Below are 24,216 nucleotides of genomic sequence, written 5' to 3'. Positions count from 1 at the left end.
TGGGAACCCACAGGACCAACCAAAGTCCACGACGTAACTGGAAGCTGGAAATGAGACCCTCGGCTGCTGAGGACCGCCCCCCAATTTGACTCTGAAACCTGCAACCCAGACTCCTCCCCTTCCCACAGGACCACACGCATCCGAAAGGTTCTGGCACCCGCCAGCATTCACCGGGGCCGACGTCCCGAGGCTGCTGTCTGCGGGTGACGCACAGCCCCGCAGCTCCGGGATGTGGGGCGCAATGGCGGCGCGTCACACGTGCCGAGGTTTCCATGGCAAGATGAAGGAGCCCTGAACTAGGAGTTCTCGGGGACGGAACGGACACACCCAGCCCCTCGAACGGGGAGACGCCGTCTTCCCGACGTGAGCGCGGAGACACTGAGCTGAGCTCTCGCAGGAGAAGGGAGGAGGCCGTCCTGAACCCAGAGGCAGGGACACCCCTGAAAGTCTCAACAACAGACGCCGTCCAGTGAGGGCCTCGTGCCTCCCTGTAGCCCGGTGCGCTCATCAACAAACATTGACAACTCCGGAGCGCCCCATGGCGGGTGCGCGAGGGCCCCCCCCGTCCTGGGAGAGCGTGTAAAAGGCCTGTTACACGGCAGCTGTCCCCCATCTCACCCCCAAGCTACCAGGTCGTGGCCACTGGTTTTAAATTTTTTATTTTTAATTGCAGTAAAATACACCAACATAAAATGGATCACCTTAACCATGTGTAAGCACACAGTTGGTTCATGGTGCGATACGGCCCATGCCCGGAACTCTTTTAATATTGCAAAACTGAGCGTCTGTCCCCATTAAACAAACCCCCTTTCCCCAGGCACCCCCAGCCCCTGGCGCCCACCGTCCCGCTTCCTGTCTCTGTGAGCTGGACAACGCCGGTGCCTCCTGTCAGGGGGATCTGCCAGTGTTTGTTCTGTGGCCGACTCATTCCGCTCAGCACAACGTCTTCAGGGTTCGCCCGTGCTGGGGCGCGTGCCAGCGTTTCTTTCCAAGGCTGAATAATATTCCATTGTGTGGACGGACTGCGTCTTGTTTATCCACTCACCCGTCTGCGGACACTTGGGTTGCGTCTGCCTTTGGCTGCTGTGAATGGCACTGCTGTGAACGTGGGCATGCGAATCTATCTCTTTGAAACCTTGCTTGTAACCCTTTTGGACATGGATCCAGAAGCAGAGTGGCTGCGTTACTTGGTCGTTCTGTTTTTCATTTCTTCAGGGACCTTCGCACTGTTTTCCACAGAGGCTGCGCCATTTCAGAGTCCCACCCAGAACCCACAAGCGTTCCAGTTGCTCCACATCCTGGCTGCCGCGTGTTATTTTCTGATGTTCTGTTTTGACAGCGGCCACCCTAAAGGGTGGGGGTGGACAGCCCCCATTACAAAAGCCCGCCCACACATGTCATCTCGTTGAATCCCTGCGCGGAGGCAGCACGCTCACCGAGCCTGTTTTACAGACGCGGACACGGAGGCTCAGAGAGGTCAAGCCACTCGCCCACGGCCCTCCGGCCAGCCTGAATCCCACAGCGTCTTCATACTTGGTCACACTCTCTCCCTCAAACCGGGCACCTCCCTGACCTTGCAACCGTGAAGACGATGAAAGGGGGACCGCTCTAAAGCAGACAAGCTCTTGGCACACAGGATGTGGTCACATTAGTCTCCTTAAAACAGGAACTCAGAGGCTGAAGGCTCTGCAGCTCACGCGGATCTCTCTCTGGTTTGTAAATTTTGCTCTGGCCCAGTGCCAGAGTCACCCTGGAGCAAGGCTGACAGCACAGATTTTGTAGCATTAACCCATCTCCCCATCATCCCTCCCTAGCCCCCCAAATCGGGGGGCAGGGGCCTGCCTGGTGGAGGGCACACAAGAGGCATTGTCTGCCCAGCCCCTGAACCGCTGCATCCACCCTCCAACCTCGCACCAAACGCTTGGGCTGCCAGCAAGACCACCTGGAGTCCCAGCGTCGGGCACTCAGAGAGGGTCTTCCGAGACACTGCCTCCTTGTTAGGCGCCGGGGGCTGCGTCCTGAGACGCAGGTGCGCAGGCAAGCGCTCTGGCAGCCTGGCTCTTTGTCATCAACGCTGCAGGCCGCCCAGATGTGGGGGTGGGGGTGGGGCAGAGAGAATTACTGTACCGCAAGATTAAACACTTCAGTGTCAACATGTGTGCAGTATTGCTCGAACAATGTTATCATTGTGAATTGAATGGACCAAAGGGTTTAGGGGATGGGGTGGGGAGAGGGAAAAAAGATGGGTTTAATTATCTCCAGGGCTGAAGCCAGTCGTTTGCCTAAAGAGACCCAGACGCTCGCAGGAAAGAAAAATGGGCTGTAAGTGCATGTCAGTGTTTCCGACATAAACCGAGGCCGCGGTGCCTCACCCACGGGCGCCCCTCGCTCCTCAGAGCAGGAACTTGGCCCCCGGGGACCTCCGGGTCCCAGTCCCATCCTTGGTTAACGGAAACATGAGGGTGGAGAACGGAGACGCGCTACAATCTTCAGCTAAACTAGCAACTGTCAACCAGGGGCAACTGTGTTCTCCCCTCCCCCACCAAGGGACCCTGAGCGATGCCTGGGTTCATGTCATTTGTGCCACTGGCTTCAGGCGGGTAGAGGCCAGGGACATGGCTGAACGTCCCGCGGTGCCCAGGACAGCCTCTCCACAGGGGGCAGTCCAGCCACTGTCACCGATCCCTGAGCTCACAGACAACCTCAAGAGCCAGAAAACCTGGCTCTTGGCCCCATCTGGGCTCTAAGCTTGCGGCAGGGCGGGGCGGGGCGAGGGGCAGGCTCACTGGGTCTCAGCTTTTCCCTCTGTAACCAAGGGATGGATTTCATCGGTCTGAAGCCTCCTTTCTCTTCTGATAGGCTGTACCAGATAAAGTCGCCAACATTCTACCGACTTTGACCTCTGTGTGGGTCAACCTAATACTTCTCACCTTTGAATTCTACATCGGCGCTGTCCACTGGGACAGCCACTAACCACGCGTGTCTACTGAGCACTGGAAGCATGGCCAGTGTGGCTGGGACCTCAACATTCACAATTATTTCAGGGTCATCGATTTCAGCCTAAACAGCCCCCCGCGGCCCCTGCCCGGCTCCCGTCCTGGACGGCACAGACACCGAGCCCTTGCAGCCTCACAGAACGTTCTGTCTCACCGCGCGATGGTCCCTGTTCAGTCACAGGGCTGCTGGGCAGCTTGTCGCTTGGTGAAGGACATCATGCTGCCCCCTGTCAGACCCACCACGTTCAGGAGCGCAGGGGCAGGGGCTTGGCCCCAGGAGCGGGCACCGCGGCCCCTTGCGGCGGCTGAGGTGGGCTCCGCTTGGTGGGCACAGCCCCACGGCTGCCGGCGCCCCCCGGCCCGTTTGCTTCCGAGGACTTTAAACCACTCTCATTGTCTCATTGATCGGCCTATTGACCTGTGTATCACCTGTCCTCTAGGTTTTAACTCCCAGAGTAAGATCTGAGCAAGCAGGGCACAGACACAGGCCCCGACCGTGCAGTCGGGCAGGGGTGTGTCCCCACCCTACTGTCCACCGGTGCTGAGCAAGTCGCTCCTCAGGGGTAAAAACAGGAGGACGAGGAGAACAGTACTGACTCTGGTCGGTCGCCTCGGCCTTTTTAATGCAGGAGGTCTGGGGCGGGGCCCGAGCGCTTGCACGTCTAACGGGTTCCCTGGAGATGCCGATGCCAATGCTGCCGGTCGGGCCCCCACCTTGAGGACTGCTGGCACGGAGGACGGGAACGAGGGTGACTGTCACGCCCGTGCTGTTCTGCACTGCACCGTCTACCGCACTCACCTGCGTGGCGTGGGCAGCGCCGCAAGTCCCATAGTGATGAGAGTTCGAAAACGGGTCCGCGGGGCAGGGACGGGCGGGGGGCGGGGACCTACCGCCTGGGTGTGAGCACCAGCTCACTGCCCCTCAGGACCAGGTGAACCCCCCCGGGAGGCTCCGCTCCCCCGACTCCATACGATGGGGCGTGCAGACGCTCGGGGAAGGGGGCTCCTGAGAACAGATGGAGACAGAGGCTAGCGACCGTGGGGCCCTGGGAGCAGGCGGCGCGGCGAGAGGGGCTGCCCTGGAGACCCCTTTTCCCAGGACGGGAGGGCGCCTGCCCAGAGCTTCCCCCAGAGCAGCCTGAGAGTCCTGGGTCAGCTGGGCAGGCACAGCTGGTTTCAGGTACTTTAGAAGCAAATCAAATCAAATGAGAATTTATAATCCTTCCTGAGGTCTGGGTTCCATCAGCCTAAACTCATTAGGCCCTGGCGGTGCAGGTGCAGCAAAGAGAAAGGTTGTTCTGCGTTTCCTTCGAGCCGGGCTCCTGCCTCCCTTTCAAAGTAAGAGTCCGGCGCCTCGCTCATTCTGTGTTCCCATTTTGATCAACCTGCACTTGAATCCCCAAGCTGGACAATCAAAACACCCTCCAAATTGCCTGGCTGTCCTTCAAACTTGTTTCTGGTAGAGGAGGAGGAATCCGAGACCAAACCAAAGACTGGTTTTGAAATGGCATTTTGGGTCTTCGGCTGAATGCCACCAGCCAGGTTGCCAACAGGCTTGCTGTCCTAGCTGAGGTCATCTCTCCAAACCAGTGCAAGTGACCAGGAACGATTTAGGAGAGTTCCTGTACAGTGAAACTTCCGTAAAGTTTTAGAGCAGCAGGCAGGACTGATCGGGCCGTCGGAGCAGAGGCCAGAGATCACCCTTGGGAGGGGTGGGAGGGGCTCCTGGGAGCAGGTGGGGTCCCCGGGGGGCCACCGCTGGCCCAGATGTGTTCACTCCGCAAGAATCCTTAGCTGTTCTTGATCTGCGCACGGCCCTGCACACACATTCCACTTCAACAAACAGTTTTATTAACAGTGAGTTTTGGCTGGCTTTCTCCGTGTCCAGTTCTGCTCGAGAAGTCTTCGTCTTCACAGCTCCCCTGCTGGAGGAGGTGCAATCAATTTCATGACAGCTCTTTGGGGTGCAGGTAGCACCACCTTCATCGATTTTGACGTCTTTGTTCCAGAACCATTGATAATCAAGGAAAAAGGATATTACGCCTCCAGCACTTCTCTGTGAAAACTTTACAGGTCTTTCTTCTGCCCTCGCATGGGACCTCCCAGCAGAAGGCTGTTTACTAGCCCCGCCAAGCCCATTATTTGCTCACAAGCAGTTCAGGATCAAGTCCGAGAGGGGGGGACCGGTAATGACACCTCTGAATTCAAATACACTCCCTGGTTGTCCTGGGCCAGCTACTCATGTCTCTGGGCTCAGTTTTCTGGTCTATAAAATAAGGTCTTAGCGCTGGGCAGGAAGACGGCAGCATCTGGATCAGAGCCGCAGATCTTGGTACAATACTTGGTGTTACGAAAGGATCTATCGCAGGCTCTGTCCTCCTGGCCAACGGGCGCATTAGTAGTGCAGGCTTGTCACGCAGCCACTGCGGCTTTGCACATTCACCGTGACCACCAACACTGTTGCTTATCTCCGGGAGCTGGGGCGCATGCGCAAGGTGGTCCTAGAGACCCCTGATGAGACCACCCTAAAGGAGCTGGCTGAGACCCTGCAGCAGAAAAACATCGACCACATGCTGTGGCTGGAGCAGAACATCGCCACTTGCGTTGCAGTCCGTCCCTACCCCAAGGAAGAAGGGAACCAGGATTTGAAGAAGTTCCGATTGTTCAAATGACTCATGTCATGAATTGCTTTGATACATCTGATATCAGCTGGATCCAGAAACTGTATGCCATCCATCCCTATGCATCATACGCTCATGTCAGTGGCGACTCACTCTTTAAGTTATGAGTTTCTTGAGAGTCAAACACATGTTCACATTAAAGTTGTCACTAATAAAAAAATAAAAAATAAAAAATAAAATAGGTCGGCTAAGAATAGCCCCCACTTGAACGGTTGTCACGGAAATTTTTATTAATTATCATTATAATGGCTAACACAGCTATAATTGAATAGTTGGCATACCCTCCAACCCCCAAACCCAGCTCCAAGGGGCCAGAGGCTGACGCCCAGCAACCTTGTTTATGTGGCATGATCTGCCTTCTAGACCCAACTGACTCACAAGTGAGCACGTGATTCAGGCTGCCCAACAGTCTCTCCCCAGTAACTTTAGTTGGGTGCAGTAGCTCATCCATGTCATCGAGAACTCAAGTTTCTTCAGCCTTTTTGCTCTGCTGCTCTCCTACGGCAGAGGAACCGTGGAGACGAAGACTTCTTGAGCAGAGCTGGACACGGAGAAAGCCAGCCAACACTTACCGTTACTAAAGCTGTTTGTTGAAGTGGAATGTGTATACAGGGCCATTTGCACATTGATGTTTAATCCTGAGGCTTGCTGCCTCATGATCACAAAATGGCTGCCATGGCTCCGAACATCACAGAGCCCCATTCAAGGCAGGGGATGGGAGGAAAGGATAGAGAGTTCTGCTTGCTCAGCTGTCCTTTATCAGGAAGCAAAATATTCGGAACCATCTACAAACCCATTCCACCCCTAGCAGACTTCCTTTTGTGTCTCACTGGTTGGAACAGCATCTGTGGCAACTGTAACCTGCTAGGGAAGCTGGGAAAATAAGCGTGTGGCTAGCCAGATTACAAGAGGGTTTGGACGGCCGACTTTCCCCCAACAGCTGGGTGGCAGAGGTAGCTAGCGCAGCAGAGAGGTAAGAGGGAAGCTCTTCAGTACAGAGCCGAGGGACGTGGCGAGAAGAGCCCCCGGATCCTCTAAGGACTGTCTAGTTGCTGGTGAGTCCTTTCCCAAGGCTTGGGGGTATGCCGCTTTCCTTTAGTTTTTCCTCCTGAAACTAGTTTGAATGTAATTCTTTTGGCTTCAGCCATAGAACTCTGTTCATGTACTTTGGTTCACATGCACACCCACTGCCCAGAAACAAGCCCTGAGAATAGCTTCTACCTCTGCTCCCCGCCGGACAATGTCTTCCAACCAGCGGGCCTAAGGAGACAGCAGACGCTCTCAGTGTTTCTTGCAAACAAGCATAAGCTACAGGCCCCACTTACTGGAAAGGTCCTTTCGGGCTGTCTCTGCACCTACACACCTCCGCCAGGGCAGGGCCTCTTCCCCCGAGCGCTCCCCACCCTCGGGGAGCGAACCGTGGCACAGATTCTTAAAATGCCTTGCGTATCTTGATCTGTCCATCCTCTACCCAATGGGCAGCAGGAGCCACCTGTCCCACAAGCAGAACTCAGACTAAGCCCCACCCCGGCCTCTGCTGCATCCCATGGGACAGTGCCTCCTGACCTGCTCGGGCCATTTCCAAGAACTCCTGCCTCTTATCTGAGGAGATCAGGAGGGGTCCGTAAACAAAATACAGTCTGTTTCCAGCAAACAGCTGGCTGCTGGCCAGAGTTCCGTGCATGCTTCAAAGTAAGGGTGAAAGGTGTACCTACTCACAGGTCTGAGTTTAAAGGGAAACGGAAGCCTCTCTGCGGGCTGCAGAGCGCCTGGCTGAGTTAACACCAGCCCGCCGCCATTCTTCTGCATGTACTTGCGCTGGCACAGATATCTGGACACTCTAGAAACTAGAATATGGCCTCTATTTACCTGGGCAGAGTTGAGCCAAAATACATGTGCAAATAGCTTCTATAAGTCCAACTACAGACCACATAGACAACAACAAGGAGGGAGAGAGGAACAACATACCACTTGAATGTGGCTACCTAGCAACCACTTCCAACACACTTTCCCCATCTAGCTCCCACTGTGGTGGCCAAAGGGCGATTTCGCTCCTTCCCATCCTTCCTTGCAGCAAGACCTGGGCTTGTGAATCAGTCTGGCCCCTGGGACTTCAGAAGTCTTCTAAGGAACTTCTAGGAAACCAAGAGCTAGACAAGGAAGGAGAGGTCTTTGGACACTTCCCCTTTGTCCTGCCTTAACTGTGAGACTGTATGAGAAAGTGATGTCTGGGGCTGTGGCAGCCATTTTGCAACCATGAGGTAACAGGCATGAGGCACTTCGGGTCTTGGAGGGAAGTTGGAAAGATCATGGATACCTGGGTGATAGAACTGGGCTGCTACCCCAAACTTGGGATCACCTCCCTGAAGGCTTGCTGTTGTGGGAGATAATGACATGTTTTCAGTGCTTCAGCGGGTGTTCTGTGACTTAGAACAAGTCCTAAATGAGACATCATTCCTCTCCACGGGAGCGGGGAGCAGGCTTTGGGAGATGTGTATCTTGTAGCGTCCTCTGTCCCTGAGGGTGGTGCTAGTGTTTAAAGATGAGTATTTTGGTACAATGTGGTCCTTAAACTCAGGACAATTATTTCATCTCAAGTGCCATGGGAGAAGCAGGGATCGGTCCCGACGCTGGAGGAAAACCCCCAACAGGGACTTAGCACAGAGACGGAACGTCTCTGCACCCAACACGGCAGCTTCCTAAGGGGTTTCAAAGGCAGCTTTCGCTGTGCCCACCTTCTGTCCTTCCCCTGCCATCAGCCTCGCCCCACGGAAGGGGCAGCTGCACCTTCCACTTTGTTTCCAAGTGCCCAGGCCGCTTGTCAGAATCTGTAATAGGAGTTGAGTAAATAACACAACAGAATTTTTTAATGTGAAGCTACTTAAGGAAATGCATAATTTTGCATAGGAGGACCCAAACTGGACGTAGAGAGGAACTCTCTGGCTCCCCCGTGACTTGCAACTGGCGGACTAATCAGGCCATCAGGCAAGAGTCCATTGTTATGACCACAGAAGGTGCTAGAAGAGACTGTGCAACCAGAGGGGACCCCAAAGGTAGGCCAAGGAGCGGCCTCCATGGGCGAGAGCTCCCAGCCATTATCTCATTGACCCCAGCCGCCCGGGGCCCTGAGCCACCCCCACATCAGAGGGAAGCTGCTGCGGCCTGAATTATGCCCCCCAAAATCCATGTGCTGAAGTTCTATCCCCTAACATGATGGCATTTGGAGATGAGGCCTTCGGGAGATGCCAGGTTGAGATGAGGTCATGAGGGTGGAGCTTCCACCATGGAATTAGTTCCCTCAGAAGAAGAAGAAGCGATTAGAGCACCCCCGCATCCCCACCCCGCATCCCCGCCCACCCCACGAGGACACAGCAAGGAAGCGTCTGGTCTGCAAGCCAGACAAAGAAACAGAACTGACCGGGCTGGGACCCTGCCTCCAGACAGTGAGAGATGGACATCCGAGGTTCAGCCCGCCCAGGCTGGGGGGTTCTGCTATGGCCGTGGCCTGGGCTGACCAGCACGGAGGACCAGGGTGCTTCGGAACCCGCGGTGACTTGCCTGAGGTCACCCGCCAGTGACCTGGGACTCGAGGCCAGACCCGATGTCCACAAAACCGGGCAAGAGTCTCGGTTTCCTCACACTTAAAAACAGATGCGGGGACCATGCTCTTTGACGGATGGCTGGCGTGAGTGCGTCGCACTTAAGATGGAGAAATGCCAGTTGTCTGTATCAAAAGGGGGCGTGGGGAGAAATGTTACCATCCTAAGTCTACAACAGGGTTTAGGAAAGAGAGAGAGAACAATTTCACTGTGGTTGACTGATTTTAAGCGTGGACCCGCCCACACTCCAGTGTCTAAATCTGAGGGGTCCTTTGTGCCCTAAGCCAGTGGCACACACAGGTCCAGGTGGTTTGGCGTTTCCTTAAAGCTCTGCATCGACAAACACAGATGGTAACCGGCGTGAGGCCGCTTTCTAGAATAGCAGGATTCTTAATAAGAAAACCAGCTTCCTGGTTTGTCTCGTGCCCAGTCAACCCAGCCGGGCTTCCCGTTTCAGCGGGGGAGTCAGCCGGACCCCAATCCCCGCCCCGGCCCCGCAGGGAAGCGGCAGCGCCCCCCATCCCCCCAAAGCCCAGCCTGCCCTCGGGACCCGCACAGGCAGGCCGGCTCCAGAGCGGCCCGTGTCCGGCCTGGTCAGCGCCGGCCTCTGCCAACAGCTACCATGCCGGGAGCCTGACGCCACGCGGGCGCCGCGCTCGGCTCGCTCCTGCCCCTGCACAGGGGTGCTCCCGGGGGCCTGGGGGCGGGCGCCGACGTCAGCCCGGAGGAGGAACAGGCACCCAGAGTCCAATCACCTGCCCAAGGTCACAAGGCTAACCAGCAGCAGAGGTGGGGGTTAGACTCACGTGGTCTGACCCCAGGGCCAGCCTTAACTGCCACCGGACCTGTTTCGGGAGAATTTTTGCAAACAGAACACTGAGGGGGTGGAGGGAGGCTGCTGGGATGAAGCACCTGGGGAAGGGCCTGCAAGTGCTCATGGCCTCCACGGGGATTCACACCGCACGGCCCACGTGAGGGGTCTGCGGAGACGGCTATTTACATCAGAGTTTCCTCAAACTAGAAGACGCTCCTCTGGGCACCCGGGAAGAGGGAGGGCGTCCATGTGCCGCTGCGGGTCCGTGGAAGGACAAAGGGGAGAATAAAACTCCGGGATTTTAAAATTTTTTCACCCCTTCCCAGGTGGAGGGTAGAGATCGCCTCAAGCAGGTGTCAGCAAACTTCTAGAATGGGCCCCAGAGGAAGTATCCAGGTCCCTGGAGTACGTAGGGCCTCCGTGGCGATGACACCCCATCCCAGGGGTGCGAAGGCGCCCGGACGCTGCGCCCACGACGAGCGTGATCCAGCAAGCCCTCACGGACGCTGGGACTGGAATCACATCTCATTTTCACACCACGAAACACTGTTTCCTTCTGATTAGGCATCACCTTTCAAAACACGTAGAGAGCCTTCTTGCTCACAAAAACAGGCCGCGGGCGGGGCGGGGCCGCCGGTGCCCAGCTTCCCCGAGCAGCCTCGGAGCGGCAGCCGGGCTCAGACAGGCACCTTCTCGGCTCCCCCTTCACCCCAACAAGCTACCAGCCCAGAGAGGAAACAGGGAAGAGGGGGTGTTGTCCTATTTCCTCCTGAGCAAAGTTGGGAGTGTTGGGGGGCCGTTCTCAGGGTGTGTTTAGTAACGTTTCGGAATCAACGGGCGAAAAGCGCTGTGAAAATGCCCTGGTCCCCAGAGCGGAAGGTGGCCCCACAGGGCTCGGCCCTCCACTCCGGCCCCAGGGTGCTCCCAGGAGAGGGCCAGCGTTTTGATTGCAATCTGGGCTCCTTTCAACCGGAAAATAACCCATCCGTCTAGAAATGCTGCTTTCTCCATTCGCTGCCATGGGCCAGTGGGTTTAAAGCAAAGGCTCTCCAACCAGTTTCCAAGTTTGAGGAACGGGGCGGGGCCCTAAACCAGTGGCTCTCACCTGGGGGCGATGCAGCTCCCCCCCTCAGGGGACGTTTGGCCATGTCTGGCGACATTGTTGGCTGGCACAGCCTTCAGGTGGGACACCTGGTGGGCAGACGCCAGGCTGCCGATATCCTGAAAGACCCAGGAAGGCCCCACAACAGAGACCTGTCCGACTAAAAACGTCAGTAGCGCCAAGGCAGAGAAACCTTGCGCCAAACCCACCCAAAAGGGGCACTTCCAAGCTCCTAGGGTGTTTGGGCCACAAGATCCCTCAAGATTTCTGGACCCCCTCTCCCCTGCTCCCCACCCACCCCCCACCCCCGTATATTAAAGACAATGAGGCGCTCAGGGTTTGAGCAGGTATAAGCAAGTAGCTTCATTTATTGTTTCCTCCTAAAGGAAATGACCAGCCGGTGCCTCCACCCCATAAACATTTACTGGCCCTGGAAGGTTCTGAGGCCCCACTGCCGTTTTTAAGGGCTTCTCGTTCGACCAATGTGAGGTCAAGTCAGCCCGAAATGGAACCTGAGGAGGGGGAAGACAGTGGGGGGGCATTTTACGAAGTTCAGGACCAAGAGGAAAACCGAAAGCCCTGAAACGACCCCCGCACCCCCTCTTTCTTGCTCGTAAACCAGTGATTGCTTTATACGGGGCTTCTTACGAACAGAGACAGAGTTTTAAAGGTCTCAGGGCACTGCCGAGCGGGGTTTGCTGGCTGAGGCCCCGACTTGTTCATGGGCCTGCGGATTGATACGTTATTAGCCTTTGGGGTGCAGTGCCCTGAACGCGCTGGAAGACCGGCTCTCCGGGATCCGAGCATTGGGAATGGGGAGCCCACCAACAGCCACCTCTCCTCACCTCCAGCAGGAGGGTCTTCTGGGTCTTGAGGCTTGGGAAAACGGAACCACGAAGAATACAGACCAAAATGTAACCAGCAACCAGGTACCCACATGAACAATGAACAAGCATTAATATAATGGTTGCTTTTTTTTCCCCCTAAATAAACATTTTATTTTAGAACAACTGCAGATTTACAGCAAAATTTCAAAGTACAGAGTTCCCATGCACCCTCACCCAGCTTCCCCCAAAGCAGCATCTTCCAGAACTAAGTTCTTGTCAAAACTAAGAAAGGGACACCTGTGTGTCACTATTACCCAAGCTCTAGACTTTCTTGGGGCGCCCCAGTTTCCCCACTGATGCTCTGGCTCTGCTCCAAGACCCAATCCCGGATCCGACGCGGCGCTTCCTAACGGTCCCCTATTGTTAAAAGAGAGAAAACTCGACAGGAACAGTTGGAGTGTGTTTCAAATACGTCACCAGCCCCACCCCTCTTCTGCCTCCGGAAGCAGCTGGTGCAGGTCCCGCCGCCCACGCCTCCCCAGCTCGCGGCATGTGTGTGAACCCACCCGCCACGTCCAGTGCTATCTGGTGCCCTTGTGTGCGTCTTCTGACACAATCACACATGATTACACCCGAAACATCTTTCTGCAACTTGCTTTCTGTTTTGAGTCTATGTCAATACCTAAAAAAGAAGTCTTTGCATTCCCTTCTGGTTATGACAGATGGGTAAGTGAATTTATTACACATTTATTTCTCCAATCGCCTGCTCGTGGACATGTAGTCGGTGAGTGATGTACGCCACTGCCAACAAGGCGCCGCATTTATTCCGGCCCAAGTGGTCTGCACCATCCCCGCGGTCTTTTCTAGACAGCGCCTGGAGGTACTGCCATTACAACACCCACCTGGGGCCACCCCCGGAATTGCCCATCGAGGGGGTGTGGGAGCTTGTAGAGGCCCCCGCACGCGGGCACGCACGGCCCTCCGCCCTGGTGATTGCGTCAGAGCCGCAGAGACAGAGGAGCGGGCGGCTGTCACACGAAGCAGGTGGGTAACGGGAGGGAAAGGCCTGAGCTGCTTTGCTGGACCTTACTCTTCAGGGCACCAACCCGCAAAGTCAAGACCAAGGGCTCAGCGGGCGTTTCGGGGACCCCCGCCCCACTCCCGCACCCCCACGGGGCCGGGAGGAAGGAGTGCCTGGCTTTCCATTCAGCAAGAGCGGGGCTCCCATGCCCACCCGCCGCCCCCGGCTCTGCAAGTGTGGGGCCTGGCAGTTTCCTCGTCCCCAAAATGGGGGTGCCACCTGCTCAACAGAGATGAGGAGCTTGACGAAAAGAGCCGTGCGAAACCCCTGACTGCGACAGAGAGGTCTTAACTCGCCCCTTGCACCGGATCGCTGTGACTCAGTCCAGCGATGCGTTTAGAGAAGAGGGGGCTCTGAATCCGGTGTCTACATTCAGCCACGGGAGGTCCTGCCTGCACTAGGAGGTGCCCCCAAGGCCCGGGAGGGCAGAGCCGCGCGCCCACCCAGGGCATGACTTCGCTCTGCTCAGCCGGACACACGCCAGCCAGGACAAGCGCCCGGAGAGCGCCCGGATCGGCCTCCTGGCTTCCCTGCGTCTCGGACCCGCAAACGAAAGCTAAAGCTTTTGCTGTCGCTGAAAGACAAGCCCTGAAGAGGCGGGTCACTGTGCAAGCGGGACTGCAGAGGAGCGGCTATTCCTGCTGAACCATGTGAATACCTCGGTGCGGCGGAAGCCTCTAGAAACACGGGTCTCCAAAATGGGGTGCCAGCACTTAGGGGGGGCAAGAGGGATCTGTTGGGATACAGGGGGAAACTATTACCATTACAACTAAGTGAATTTCAAGAACGGATAGACATCCAGGAAGATGGAAATTTACTAGCTGAGCTTCAACAACAATGTCTGCATAACTTGGGGCGGGGGGGGGGGGGCGGATTTAAAAACAAGGATCTTGTTTCAGTCCTGCAGCCAACAGCTCACTTGTTCCATTTCCACCTCTTTGTCTGGTAAGATGCCTTCACCTGCGAGAGTGTGGCAGTCACTAGGGCCACTTCGCCGGTTCTTTCCACGCAAGGGGTGGAACTGTAACCTCCTACCCACCTTGGGTCAGGGTGGACCACGTGACGGGCTCTGACCAATGAAATGTGAAAATTATTGGGTCGCCTCCAGGTGAAAATTTTAAGAACCCATGCATAATTCACATTGTCTCCTCCCGCTCCTGTAAAAATGGGTGACTTCAAAAGGGTAACGGCTCCATTGCCCTGTGGGTCTGAGCACACTCTCAACGCACAATGGAGCCATAACTTAACATAAGAGAGCAACAAACTGAGTCTCAACCTCCTGAGGTTGTGCGGTTCATCGTTATAACATAATAAATTCATTTATGTTGACTAGACCAAAAAAAGGATCAAAATGATCAAAATTTCGGATCAGACGTTTAGCTCACAGATCCCGAATGGCTGAACCATGATTTTGAAAGACCAAACTGATTCACACTGAAAATTTTAGTGATGGAAAAACCAGCTAAATCTCATTCATGAAAATGGAAATCTTTGTATTCCTTAATGATCCATCAGTTAAAACCTATATCGGGTAACATTAGAATTTTGGATGGTTTTTATCGTGAGTGCCTCCTAGTTACATTTCTGGTCTCGTCCTTGTTTGATTTAGAACAAACGAGGCGAAAACAAGAGCGATGTGATTTATTCCTAGTTAGAGTGTGTACTCAAAACTTTATTAGTGGGGAGGCAAGGGTAAAACGCGCTCAGCAAACGCGTCCTGAGGTGTCTTCACGACCCCACAGCCACTGTCCGGAGGCCGCCTGTGCCGTGAGAAGTCCGCGAGGCGGAGCCAGGGCCGGAGAGTAAGAATGCCTGAAAAAACAGTCAGGGCAAAAGTCCTTTATCAAAGGCCAAAACACAAGTCATGGAAACCACAGAATAACTCGCCTGCCTTTGTGTGTGCTATTAAATTGCTGGGCAGATGAGCACATGGGAGGCTGCCTGTCATGCTAAGTGCTTAGATTTTTTTTTCCCCCCTTCAAACTACATGAAAGCAAGAGAGAGGCTGACGTTACAAGACAGCACAGGCCTAACTCCAATGCTTAAAAACATGCAAGTCCTCGATTTTGGAAACAGTGCAAGTTTTTATTCACAGCCAAATTTAATTAAGCCAGACAACAAAAGATGGAAACTTGAAAGCTACTCTGGGGAGATAAAGATGTGAAAGAGTGACACGTGACCTCTAAGATGCAGGGAAACTTAATACTCGCTAAGTCAGATTTCCCAAACAGTATAGAAAGAGCCGGAGGGAATTTATGGGAGGCTTTGAGTGAGAAAGCCCACCGCTTGTCAGGGCCTGGAGGCGGGCTCTACATCCTCTGGTCTCCGGAGGCTTCTAAAGGCACTGACCCCGTTCGGACGGGCTTTGTCACAGCCCAGCCGCAGCTGGGGGAGGGAGGCAGTCTTGCACCTGCTCCCATAAAAAGTGGGGAAGCCGTGCCGCTCTGTTAATGAATGCTTTGGGCTTGTCGCTCCCTTGAAGGAAAAGACAATTTGTACTTTGACCATCCTCCAGAAAGGGGTGGGAAGAAATACTTCAGTAATGCGGTTTTTTGAAAGTAAAGCTTTTTACTTTGGAATAATTTTTGATTTAGAGAAACGTTGCAAAACCGTACAAAGAGTTCCTGGGTAGCCCTCACTCAAATTTCGGTTTCCCAAGTAGCAAAATGGGTAAACAGCCATCGGCTCTACAAGGGAGAGAAAGAGTTAGCATCGCACACCCCTTACGCTCCTGCAAGTCCGGTGTGCCCGCTCACGGGTCACCGATCGCTCTGAGGGGGGGGGGGGGGCAGGGAACGCGCATGCGCACGCATCTTTGGGGCCATTTTCTTGACATCTTTGAAATAACACGGGTGGCTTCGTCTCAGTGTTCTAAGGTGAAAATACTTAAAAACTGAAATCTGGACTCATTAACCAAAGCGACTAGTGATCTGGCCACCACCAATGAAAACAAGAGCTACTGTTGATAGCGCGCCTACTACGTGCCAGGCTCTACCATGCAGGATATGATGTTCGTCTTCATGAGGCTCTGCGGAGGGAGGGATTGTTATCCAGTTTTCGAAAACGAGGAGACCAACTCAGAGATGTTAAGCAACTCACTCAAGGCCACGCAGCGCGGATGCAAGGCTGGGGAAAACAGACATGTGGGCTTAAGCTGTGTCCACAGAGAATCGCTGCGGATGCCGTGCCACTCTGGCCGGCCAAGTCACACCCTCTGCTGTCACCGAGAACTTCCGTTACACAGCAGTAAAGCCCCCCAACCCCCCACTCCATATATCATCCAGAATTAGCTGCAAAGTGTCAGGGAACTTGGCCAGGCAGCCCCAAGCATCGGCGAGGGCTGGAAGCCTTCACTGTGAAGCCCTTTATAGAAAGCCGCAGTTGGCAGCCCCCGCTCCTGCATGGGAACAAATTAACATTGGCATTCCAAACACAGGAAAGGAAGGAAATTGGAAACACAGTGTATACTTGGCCAGCCCTTTGAAATACTGTACCATGCTACCGACATCAATTAATGAAAAGCAGGGTTGTGCTGAGAGGCTCTGGTTTGGAAATGCATTAACACACGTTAAACATGTTTGTACAGGAACCGGATTATAAGCACCCTGGCTCCAAAACAATAAAGCAATTACCCTAAAACTGGTGCTCTCTGAGTTGTCATTAATTCAATCCACTCCACGCGGATCAGCAAAGGCTTTGCGCGGCTCCCAACTCTGCCTTCCAACACAAATGTTGAAAGGACGGCATCGCACATGCTACCCGGGGTTGCACATAAGTAAGTGTCAAACTTCATACGCTCCTAATGTCCCCCCAAATCATAAACACTCCGTTCTGGGGCGGAGAGCATCCAGCGCAGCGGCACTGCTATTCATCGGCTCTGCCGTTTCCCATTGGGTTTGCGTCCTTTTTCACCGGGGAAGGTTCACTATGAAATATCTGTTCCATATTAAGGAATACCAAGTCACATTTTTGTCAAATGTTATTTGTCAAATGCCATTTGCTGCACAACCCAGAATTCAACTGCAGCTGAACACACAGCTCAGGGCGGACGGCTCACGTAATCGCCGCGCCCGCACACGGCAGGGTCTGCCGCGCAAGGGCCCTTCCGCCATAAGCTGCTTCAGCCACTGGAAAGAAAAGCATCTGATGCTCTGGAATAAATAAAGTGCCGTGCCTTGAGCTGCCCATGCAAAGGACCCCGCGTGCGGGGAGAGCAGATCAAAACAAGCGGGGGGCGCGCGCCCGCTTCCCGGTTTTGGGAGAACGTTCTTTCAGAGAAAAAGTTTGCGACCCAACGTGCATGGACCTCCATGAGTGGATCTTCTCTGGTAAGTGGATCTTTCTGGCTGGCTCTGAAAGAGTTGGCCAGTTCCTTGGAAGGCCTGCACCCTTGGGCACGTCACCCGCAGCTCTCCCCACCTGCACTTGGCACGCAGGGTCCAAGTGACAAACGTCCCCAATGTCACCCACCACCCAGCTCCCTCGCCCGGGGGGACATCACCCCGCCACTCCTCGTGGATCTGGGATCCATCAAGTCGGGGCAATTTGGGTGCGTAAAGCTAAATGTGTTATCATTTTCACCACAAATTAACAGTTTCTATGTAAATATTGGTATTTCCTCACCCCATGAAGGCGAGAGGAGGCAAATGGCACCGGCGCATTTGATTTAAACTAATTAAAAGCAGAGGGTCATGCAATTCAATATATTGATTTTACCAGTGGGACTTAAATCTTTTATAATAAGTGTACACAGCTGCAGGGCTCTCTCCCACCGCCCCTCTTTAAAGGCTAATCCTCGCATTCCTTCTGACAAAACATGACAGGTCCCACACATCCCTGCCGCTGCCCTCACCCCGTGCGGCCAGAGTGCATTAGGGCAAAGCGTTGCCGCAACTTGCAAAAAAAAAAAAAAAAAAAGTGTGTGTCAACAGCCCCCAGCTAGGGCTGAAGAGTGATTGCAAAAAAATTAACGTGGCCAGCCATTTGGTGCAGAGGACTCTCCATTCAAAACAGTCAGCTGGTTACACGGACAGGCAGGCCGGGGCAGGGTGGGGCCTGGGCGAGGGTCAGGACACTCTGCGTCTTGCAATGGGCCAAATATGACCTTACCCAATAGGGGAACAAAAATATTAAAGTGATAGGGGTGATCAATCAACTTCGATGGGACTCTCCCTGGAATGAAGTCACCGCTTGTCTCTGAGTTCAGCGGCCATGTGACATTCGCTCACACCGCAGGCATGCCGGTGGTCAGGGATCTTGCTCCAGCTGTGTTTATCTCGGCAGAGGCCGGACAGCCCGCTACCCAGGGCTGGGCCGCGGCCGGGAGCACGCCAGCGCCGTGGCCCGGAAGCGGTCTCTTCCCTCCAGGCACTCGGGGCATCGGCCCTTTGCTGCCCTGAAATCGATTTGTGCCTGGGCCACCTCCCCAACCCCTTTGAGGGGCTGCTCCCCAACAACCGACAGACAAGCCTGGAATAAAAACTAAAAATGGCCACCAGAGCTGGCATCCAGGGCTCAGCCTTAACCTGCTTGGTTCCAGAAGAGAAATACAAAGAAGATCAAAAAAGTTCAAATCTAGGTCACATATATCCTTGGGAGAGGGTGGTGGCGGGGGGCGGGGGGGGGGGAGATCTTTGATTTATAGAAGCAGGAAAATGAGGTTTAAAAGAAGGGATTTTGAAAGGGTTACTAAAAACACAGCTGTTGGCGCACTCCTGAAGTGAAGGCACTCTGCAGAGAGAGAAGGGACAGCCTGTGTGACATCTATATTAACCTCTGGCTGCTTACCAGCGAGGGCCGCGCTCCGCGCGCTGGAATGCGGAGCAGCCCTTCCAAATCTTAACACAAGCCAGGTTACAGCTGCGAATGCCTGCAGCTCATGCTCCCTTCCCGAAGCCCTCCCTGAAGGAAATTTTTAAACTGTAACAGAATCTTTTTCTAATACTCTACAGTGGTAGGGCCTGTTCTTAAGGGGCAAAAGGAGAGATCTTAATGCCAAACACTTGTCAACAAAAAGGATCGCCAGATGGTATAAAGGAAAAGTCAAACAGCAAGGCCTCTCGCTCCTCTTCCGCTGCATTCACAAAAGCCACTTTTACACACGGAGCCCAATAATGACAGGTTTCCAACGCTCTCTTTTTTTTTTTTTTTTTTATTTAGCTTCGAAGATTAAACAAAGTTGGTTCCTTCCTGGCCTGAACCAGAGATAAACATGCCATGCACAGCCCTCATGCCAGCCGGCTTCTTGAGAAGATTCTGATAGAAGCTGCTGGATTTCTCCAAAGAAAGAATGGTGGGGTTGGGGTTGGGGGCGGGGGGGGGGGGGCCGGTGGTTATCTTTGGATCCCGGCGGCAGAATTCACATTGCTTGGGAACTATTTAAGAGAAGGTAGCCTGTTTTAAATTCCAAAAATTAAGTCTATACAGAGGAGCCGGGGCATGTTAATCCAAACCAGTTTACACATCTCGCCTTTGAACTTATAGGGCTCAGGTTGGGACGAAGGACGTCTCAGCTGCCCATCTCCAGCAAGATCGCGCCAGGCTTCATTGTATAGGCTAGTCTTTGTCATAAGGTGCGGTCTGAAGTCCTCGCTCTCAGCACCTGGTTTTGTCATAAATTCTCCTCTTGTTCCCTCTCTAGCTTAGATCCCACTCAGCCTGGCAAAAAGCTTGAATTCCAAGGACTTATAGGAACAAAACCCAGTTTGGCTGCAGACAGAAGGAAGAACAAACGCACTAGGTCTGCAAAAGCCTTCAGAGTCCAGGCAGAGGTCTCCAAGCCCCGCAAGGACAGCCCTGTATGCAGGGCTGGGAGGAGGGGCCGAGGAGAAAGTCAGCCTCCCCTCAAGATCTCCACCAACAGCCCCCCAAAGTACCCCCCAGGTCCCCTGCACTGTAACAAGTAATGGTTTGATATGGACAAGTGACATTTTCTCCCTTTTAGGTAAAGTGTGAGACTACATACACCTTTAGAAAACTTTCTCTGTTACAGATCACCAATTTGCAATCCAAGGGAAAATCGTGTGTTTTCTCAGCAAACTCAACTTCTAGGCAAGTTTCCGACCGCCCCCCCCAACCCCGGCCCCCCGCCTCCAGCGCCCCCCAGCCCCTCCTGGGGAGAAATTCCAGGACCACAACAGATTGGAAGGGACAAGCCGTTTATTCCCGTGCTGAGCAGAAGTAGGGCAACCTCAGAAGCACCTACCGAAGGGTCCTGCCAAACTGCACTCCCAGTTTTCACCCCACTAATTACCTCAGGTTTTAGGGACCCAGAAAGAAAGAAAACAGGGTCAGTGCACTCTGCTGAAGGCCACTCTGCCTTCTAATTTGGAGAGATGTCCCAGAAAGCAAGACCTGAGAAAGTCAGGACTACCCCACAAAGCCCAAAGCCAGCCCGACTGATTAAGAGGCTCAGACAAGCCGGTCTTTGTCCTTTCAAGATGAAAGAAATGGAACTAACAGGGTTGAAAGGTGTGTGTGCAGCCAGAGGAGGAAAACCACCCAGCTGTGGCCTTCCCCAGCAAGTCCCCGCTTGCTCCCACCTTCAAGGGGAGCAAACAGCCCTGCCCCAGGATCCCCAGGGGCACCCACTTGGCAAGCTCGTCCTTCTCCAGGGAAGGGGGTGGGGCGCCAGGTCTGGCCCGGCAACTGGCCCATAAGCAGCAGGGTACTTTTTGCACGGGATTTGCAAAGCCAGGGCTTACAAATACCTTTTTAATGACCCCAGCCAGGCTCTGAAGGCAACCGCGGCGACCGGGCTGCAGGCACCGGGAGGCACGGGTGCCCAGCAGAGCGGGATGCCATCAACCCCAGCCAGGGAAAGGGCCCTGCACGACCCCCCGCTTCAGAACCGCCACAGAGAGATGCTTCCATTTACTCAGTTCTATGTAGCTGGAATGTTTCCTGTAGCTGCTGGTGTAGGTCATAAATACACATTGTTAGCGGGGAAAACCACACAGACAAAAGCGCAGACAATGGAAGGTCAGACCCCAGCTCCTGCTCCCGGAGCCCTGCGCCCCTCGGTGCAATCTATTTCCAGTTCCTGGGGTCTTCTCCAGCGGGAAAGGATGATATACAAGCCCATAGGTAACCTCGCTGATCTGCACCTTGCTCTTTTCCACCTCATACATCTTGGAGATTGTCCTCAATCAGGACATATGGAGCTGCCTCCTTCTAACAGGCTGCTTAGCGTCACTTAAACTTTCTTGAAGTTACTTTGGCATCTAAGCCTCCCACCCCTGCTCGCTGAGAGGCTCACTTCACTATTTGATTGTCGGCTATTACGAGGGACAGACAATGGCATCTGGCGGGACTCCTGGGCCCTTATCTGGAGCGGGAAGCATTAGGGCTGATCCTGGCTTCCCTGCGCCCTCCATCCGCGACCCCAAGTGCGGGGGGGGGGGGGTGGCGGGTGGAGGGGGCTTGAGTGTCATTATTTCCATGTTGACGCAGCGCCCGTGGGCGTGAGTTTGCTGTCTTGACGCCGTTCGGATTTTCGCAGCAAGTTACACATGTAGAATGAAAGCGGCTCAGGAAACAGCGCTATCGGGGCGTGTTATCTCGGAAACCAAATATTTGATCATCAGCCCTACAGAGCGCTGCCGGGGGTTAGTTCGAGCAAGTCTAGTGAGTGTGCGTGCACGGAGGGAGGCGGCGGCGCCCCCTCCGCTGCCCCAGCCTCGGGTCTCCCGGGCCGTCGCGGCTCCAGTCCGGAGCCGGGTCCCCCAGCCGCCCCCGGCGGCGTCTGCTCGGAGATCCCGCGCCACCCAATCGCCAAAAGCCGTGGTTTGCACTCCACATGTGATAAACGCTGAAAATGGATTCTGCCCGCCCGGGACCTATCATTAAATATTTAAAATAGAAAGCTCGCAATGGCAACGTTTCTTCCCCAGCTCCAGCCAGGAGAGCTGTGAGCGAGGGGGCGCCCGGCGGCCAGGAGAGGGGCCCCGAGGCGCTCGGGGCGCACCACGAGCTAGGGCGGGCGCACCGCGAGCGGACAGGTAGGGCTCCCCAAGGCGGAGAAGGGGGAGCGCCGCCCGCAGTGCCAGGGCGAGGCAGGGCTGAGAGGGGCCCAGAAAGGGCGGGAAGGCAGCTTCGCCGAGCAGGGCCCTTTAAATCCAGGTAGCGCGGACGCGCCGGCCCGGCACAGCTCACATGACCAAGCCCCGCGCTTTGAACTGAGCCGCGGCCCGCCTGGCGTCTCCAGCTCCAGAGGTGCGGCCGCCAACTCAACCCGGAGGGGCCTTCAGACCAGTCCTTCCCTCCCCAAAACTCGCACAGGCCAAATGAGCCGGGCTTGCCCTACCTGGGGCGCGCACAACGTGGGGTCCACTAGGACTGGGGAGAGGGGAGCCTCGGCCGGGCACTACCGTTGTGCAAACGGCCAGAGTGGGCTGGATGTAAGAAGCGGCCCCCTCCTCCCCGTTCCCAAGCGCCTGCTGACCGAGACGGTCACCCCCTCCCTCCTGCCCTCACTCACCGAGGTTCACGAAGCTCATGACCATGTCGGCGTCGGTGAGGAAGTGGCTATCTTGCAGGCTGGCCAGAGGGGGGCCCTGGGTGCTGAAGACCGCCTTGTAGGGGTAGGAGAAGCCCTGGCCGTCGGGTCCGCCGCCCTCCTCCACCGCCATGGCATTGTACAGGTCCAGCATGAACATGGGCGCCGAATTGTGCTTGCCCTGGAGGTGGGGGCGCGGGCGATGGGGCAAGCCCAAGATGGAGAGGATTTCGCGCTGCATCTCCCGCCGCTCCTGGCTGCGGAGGCTCCGGTGGATGAAGCTCGAGTGCACCTCGTTGTCCAGGCTGAAGTCGGCCAGGGCGGAGCGCAGCAGGAACAGGGGCGCCCAGAGCGCCACGAAGCTGTGGGGCGCTGCGGCGAGCAGCGAGCGCACGTGCATCGCGCCGGCTCTACGCGCGACCCGGGCTCTGGGCACCCGGCACCGGGGTCCGCGCCGCCCCAGGTGGCGAGGGGGGCAGGCGGCGGTCCACGCCACTAGGTCACTGGCAGCAGACGCGCCCCGCGGCGCCCGCGCCGGACATGGCCCCTCCCCGGCCCGCTGCTCTCTGCCCGGACCCCCGCCTCCGGCTCGGTTCTGGCCAGGGGGCCCCTCGCCCCTCACGGGCCCGGGCGCACCGCTAGGCTTGGAAACCCGCTCGAAAGACCAAGCGAGCGAGCAAGGAGGCGGACGCGGGTGGGAGGAGCAGGCAGCAAACCTAGGAGCCGGGAGAGCGAGCGCCGGGGAGGCGGCGAGGCGGCGGGCGGGCGAGCGCTCCTTCTACTCGCTCCTCTCGCGCTCTGGCCCTCGGGCGGCGGCGAACCACCCTCTTCCGAACTCCGGCGCCGAGAGCAGGGGCCCCGGGTCGCTCTCCAGGGCCTGCGCGCCCTCGATCGCACGAGAGGCCGCCACGGGAGCCCCAGAGTGGTGCGCGCTGGGGCCTGGGAGGAGGAGGAAGAGGAGGAGGAGGACGGACTTCCAGGGGCCCCTCCCGCGCCCGCGGCCTCCCACCTGCCCTCGGCCCCGCCCTCCCCCCAGCAGCGCCCAATGGGTTCATTCATTCCTTATAGTGAGCTCTGCAAATATTTACCGAGTGCCCACGGGGTGCCCGGCGCCCGGGCGGACGCCGCGGGGGTGCGGAGGGAGGAATCCGTGCCCGCCCTCCCCTCCCCTCCCCGGACTGGCAGCGCGGCCCGGGGAGGAGGCCCGAGCGCGACCCGCGGGATTCGGTGGCGAGGGAGGAAGCTGGGGGAGCGTGTAAGGTGCGCGGGAATGGAAGGTTCCCCGAGGGAGGCGACCCCCAGCCCCTCTGGACGCCCTGCCCCCTTTACCGCAGCCAGTCTGACCTGTCTGTGTCTCTCCAGCTTGTCTTTGGCACTCGCCTAGACAATTGCCTCTGCCTGGAGCCGTCTCCCGTCCCTCGACGCCCTCTCCCACTACCTTCACCGGTGCTTAGGCTGGCCAGCCCTTTCCCACCCCGAGGTGCCACTCAGGTGCCACTCCCTCCCAGAGACCCTCCCAGACCAGCAGAGCTGAAGCCGCTCCCCCGCCTCAGTCCCACACATGCTTGTTTTATTTTCTTCAACTCCTCTCACCATCGGGCGATTACTGTTTGAGGTATT

At 55.9% G+C, this 24,216-nt stretch overlaps 1 protein-coding gene and 1 pseudogene across 1 annotated transcript in view; one reads left to right on the top strand and one right to left on the bottom strand.

Annotated features, from left to right (window-relative positions):
• BMP7 (bone morphogenetic protein 7) overlaps positions 1-23,111 on the bottom strand; it is a 75,086-nt gene extending 51,975 nt beyond the window's left edge. The window contains exon 1 of the mRNA XM_054573349.1: positions 22,579-23,111. Within this exon, the coding sequence (XP_054429324.1) occupies positions 22,579-22,996 (418 nt within the window). The 5' untranslated portion in view covers positions 22,997-23,111. The remainder of the gene's footprint in view (positions 1-22,578) is intronic.
• On the top strand, positions 3,157-5,668 carry LOC129070394 (putative peptidyl-tRNA hydrolase PTRHD1; annotated as a pseudogene).
• Positions 23,112-24,216: the final 1,105 nt, after the last annotated feature.

Source organism: Pteronotus mesoamericanus, unplaced genomic scaffold (assembly GCF_021234165.1).
Source record: "Pteronotus mesoamericanus isolate MK-2021 breed Mesoamerican mustached bat unplaced genomic scaffold, CSHL_Meso_final contig_25, whole genome shotgun sequence".
Classification (NCBI taxonomy): Eukaryota; Metazoa; Chordata; class Mammalia; order Chiroptera; family Mormoopidae; genus Pteronotus; species Pteronotus mesoamericanus.
The sequence above is the reverse complement of the archived record's forward strand: the minus strand, read 5'-3'. Positions and strand labels throughout refer to the sequence as shown.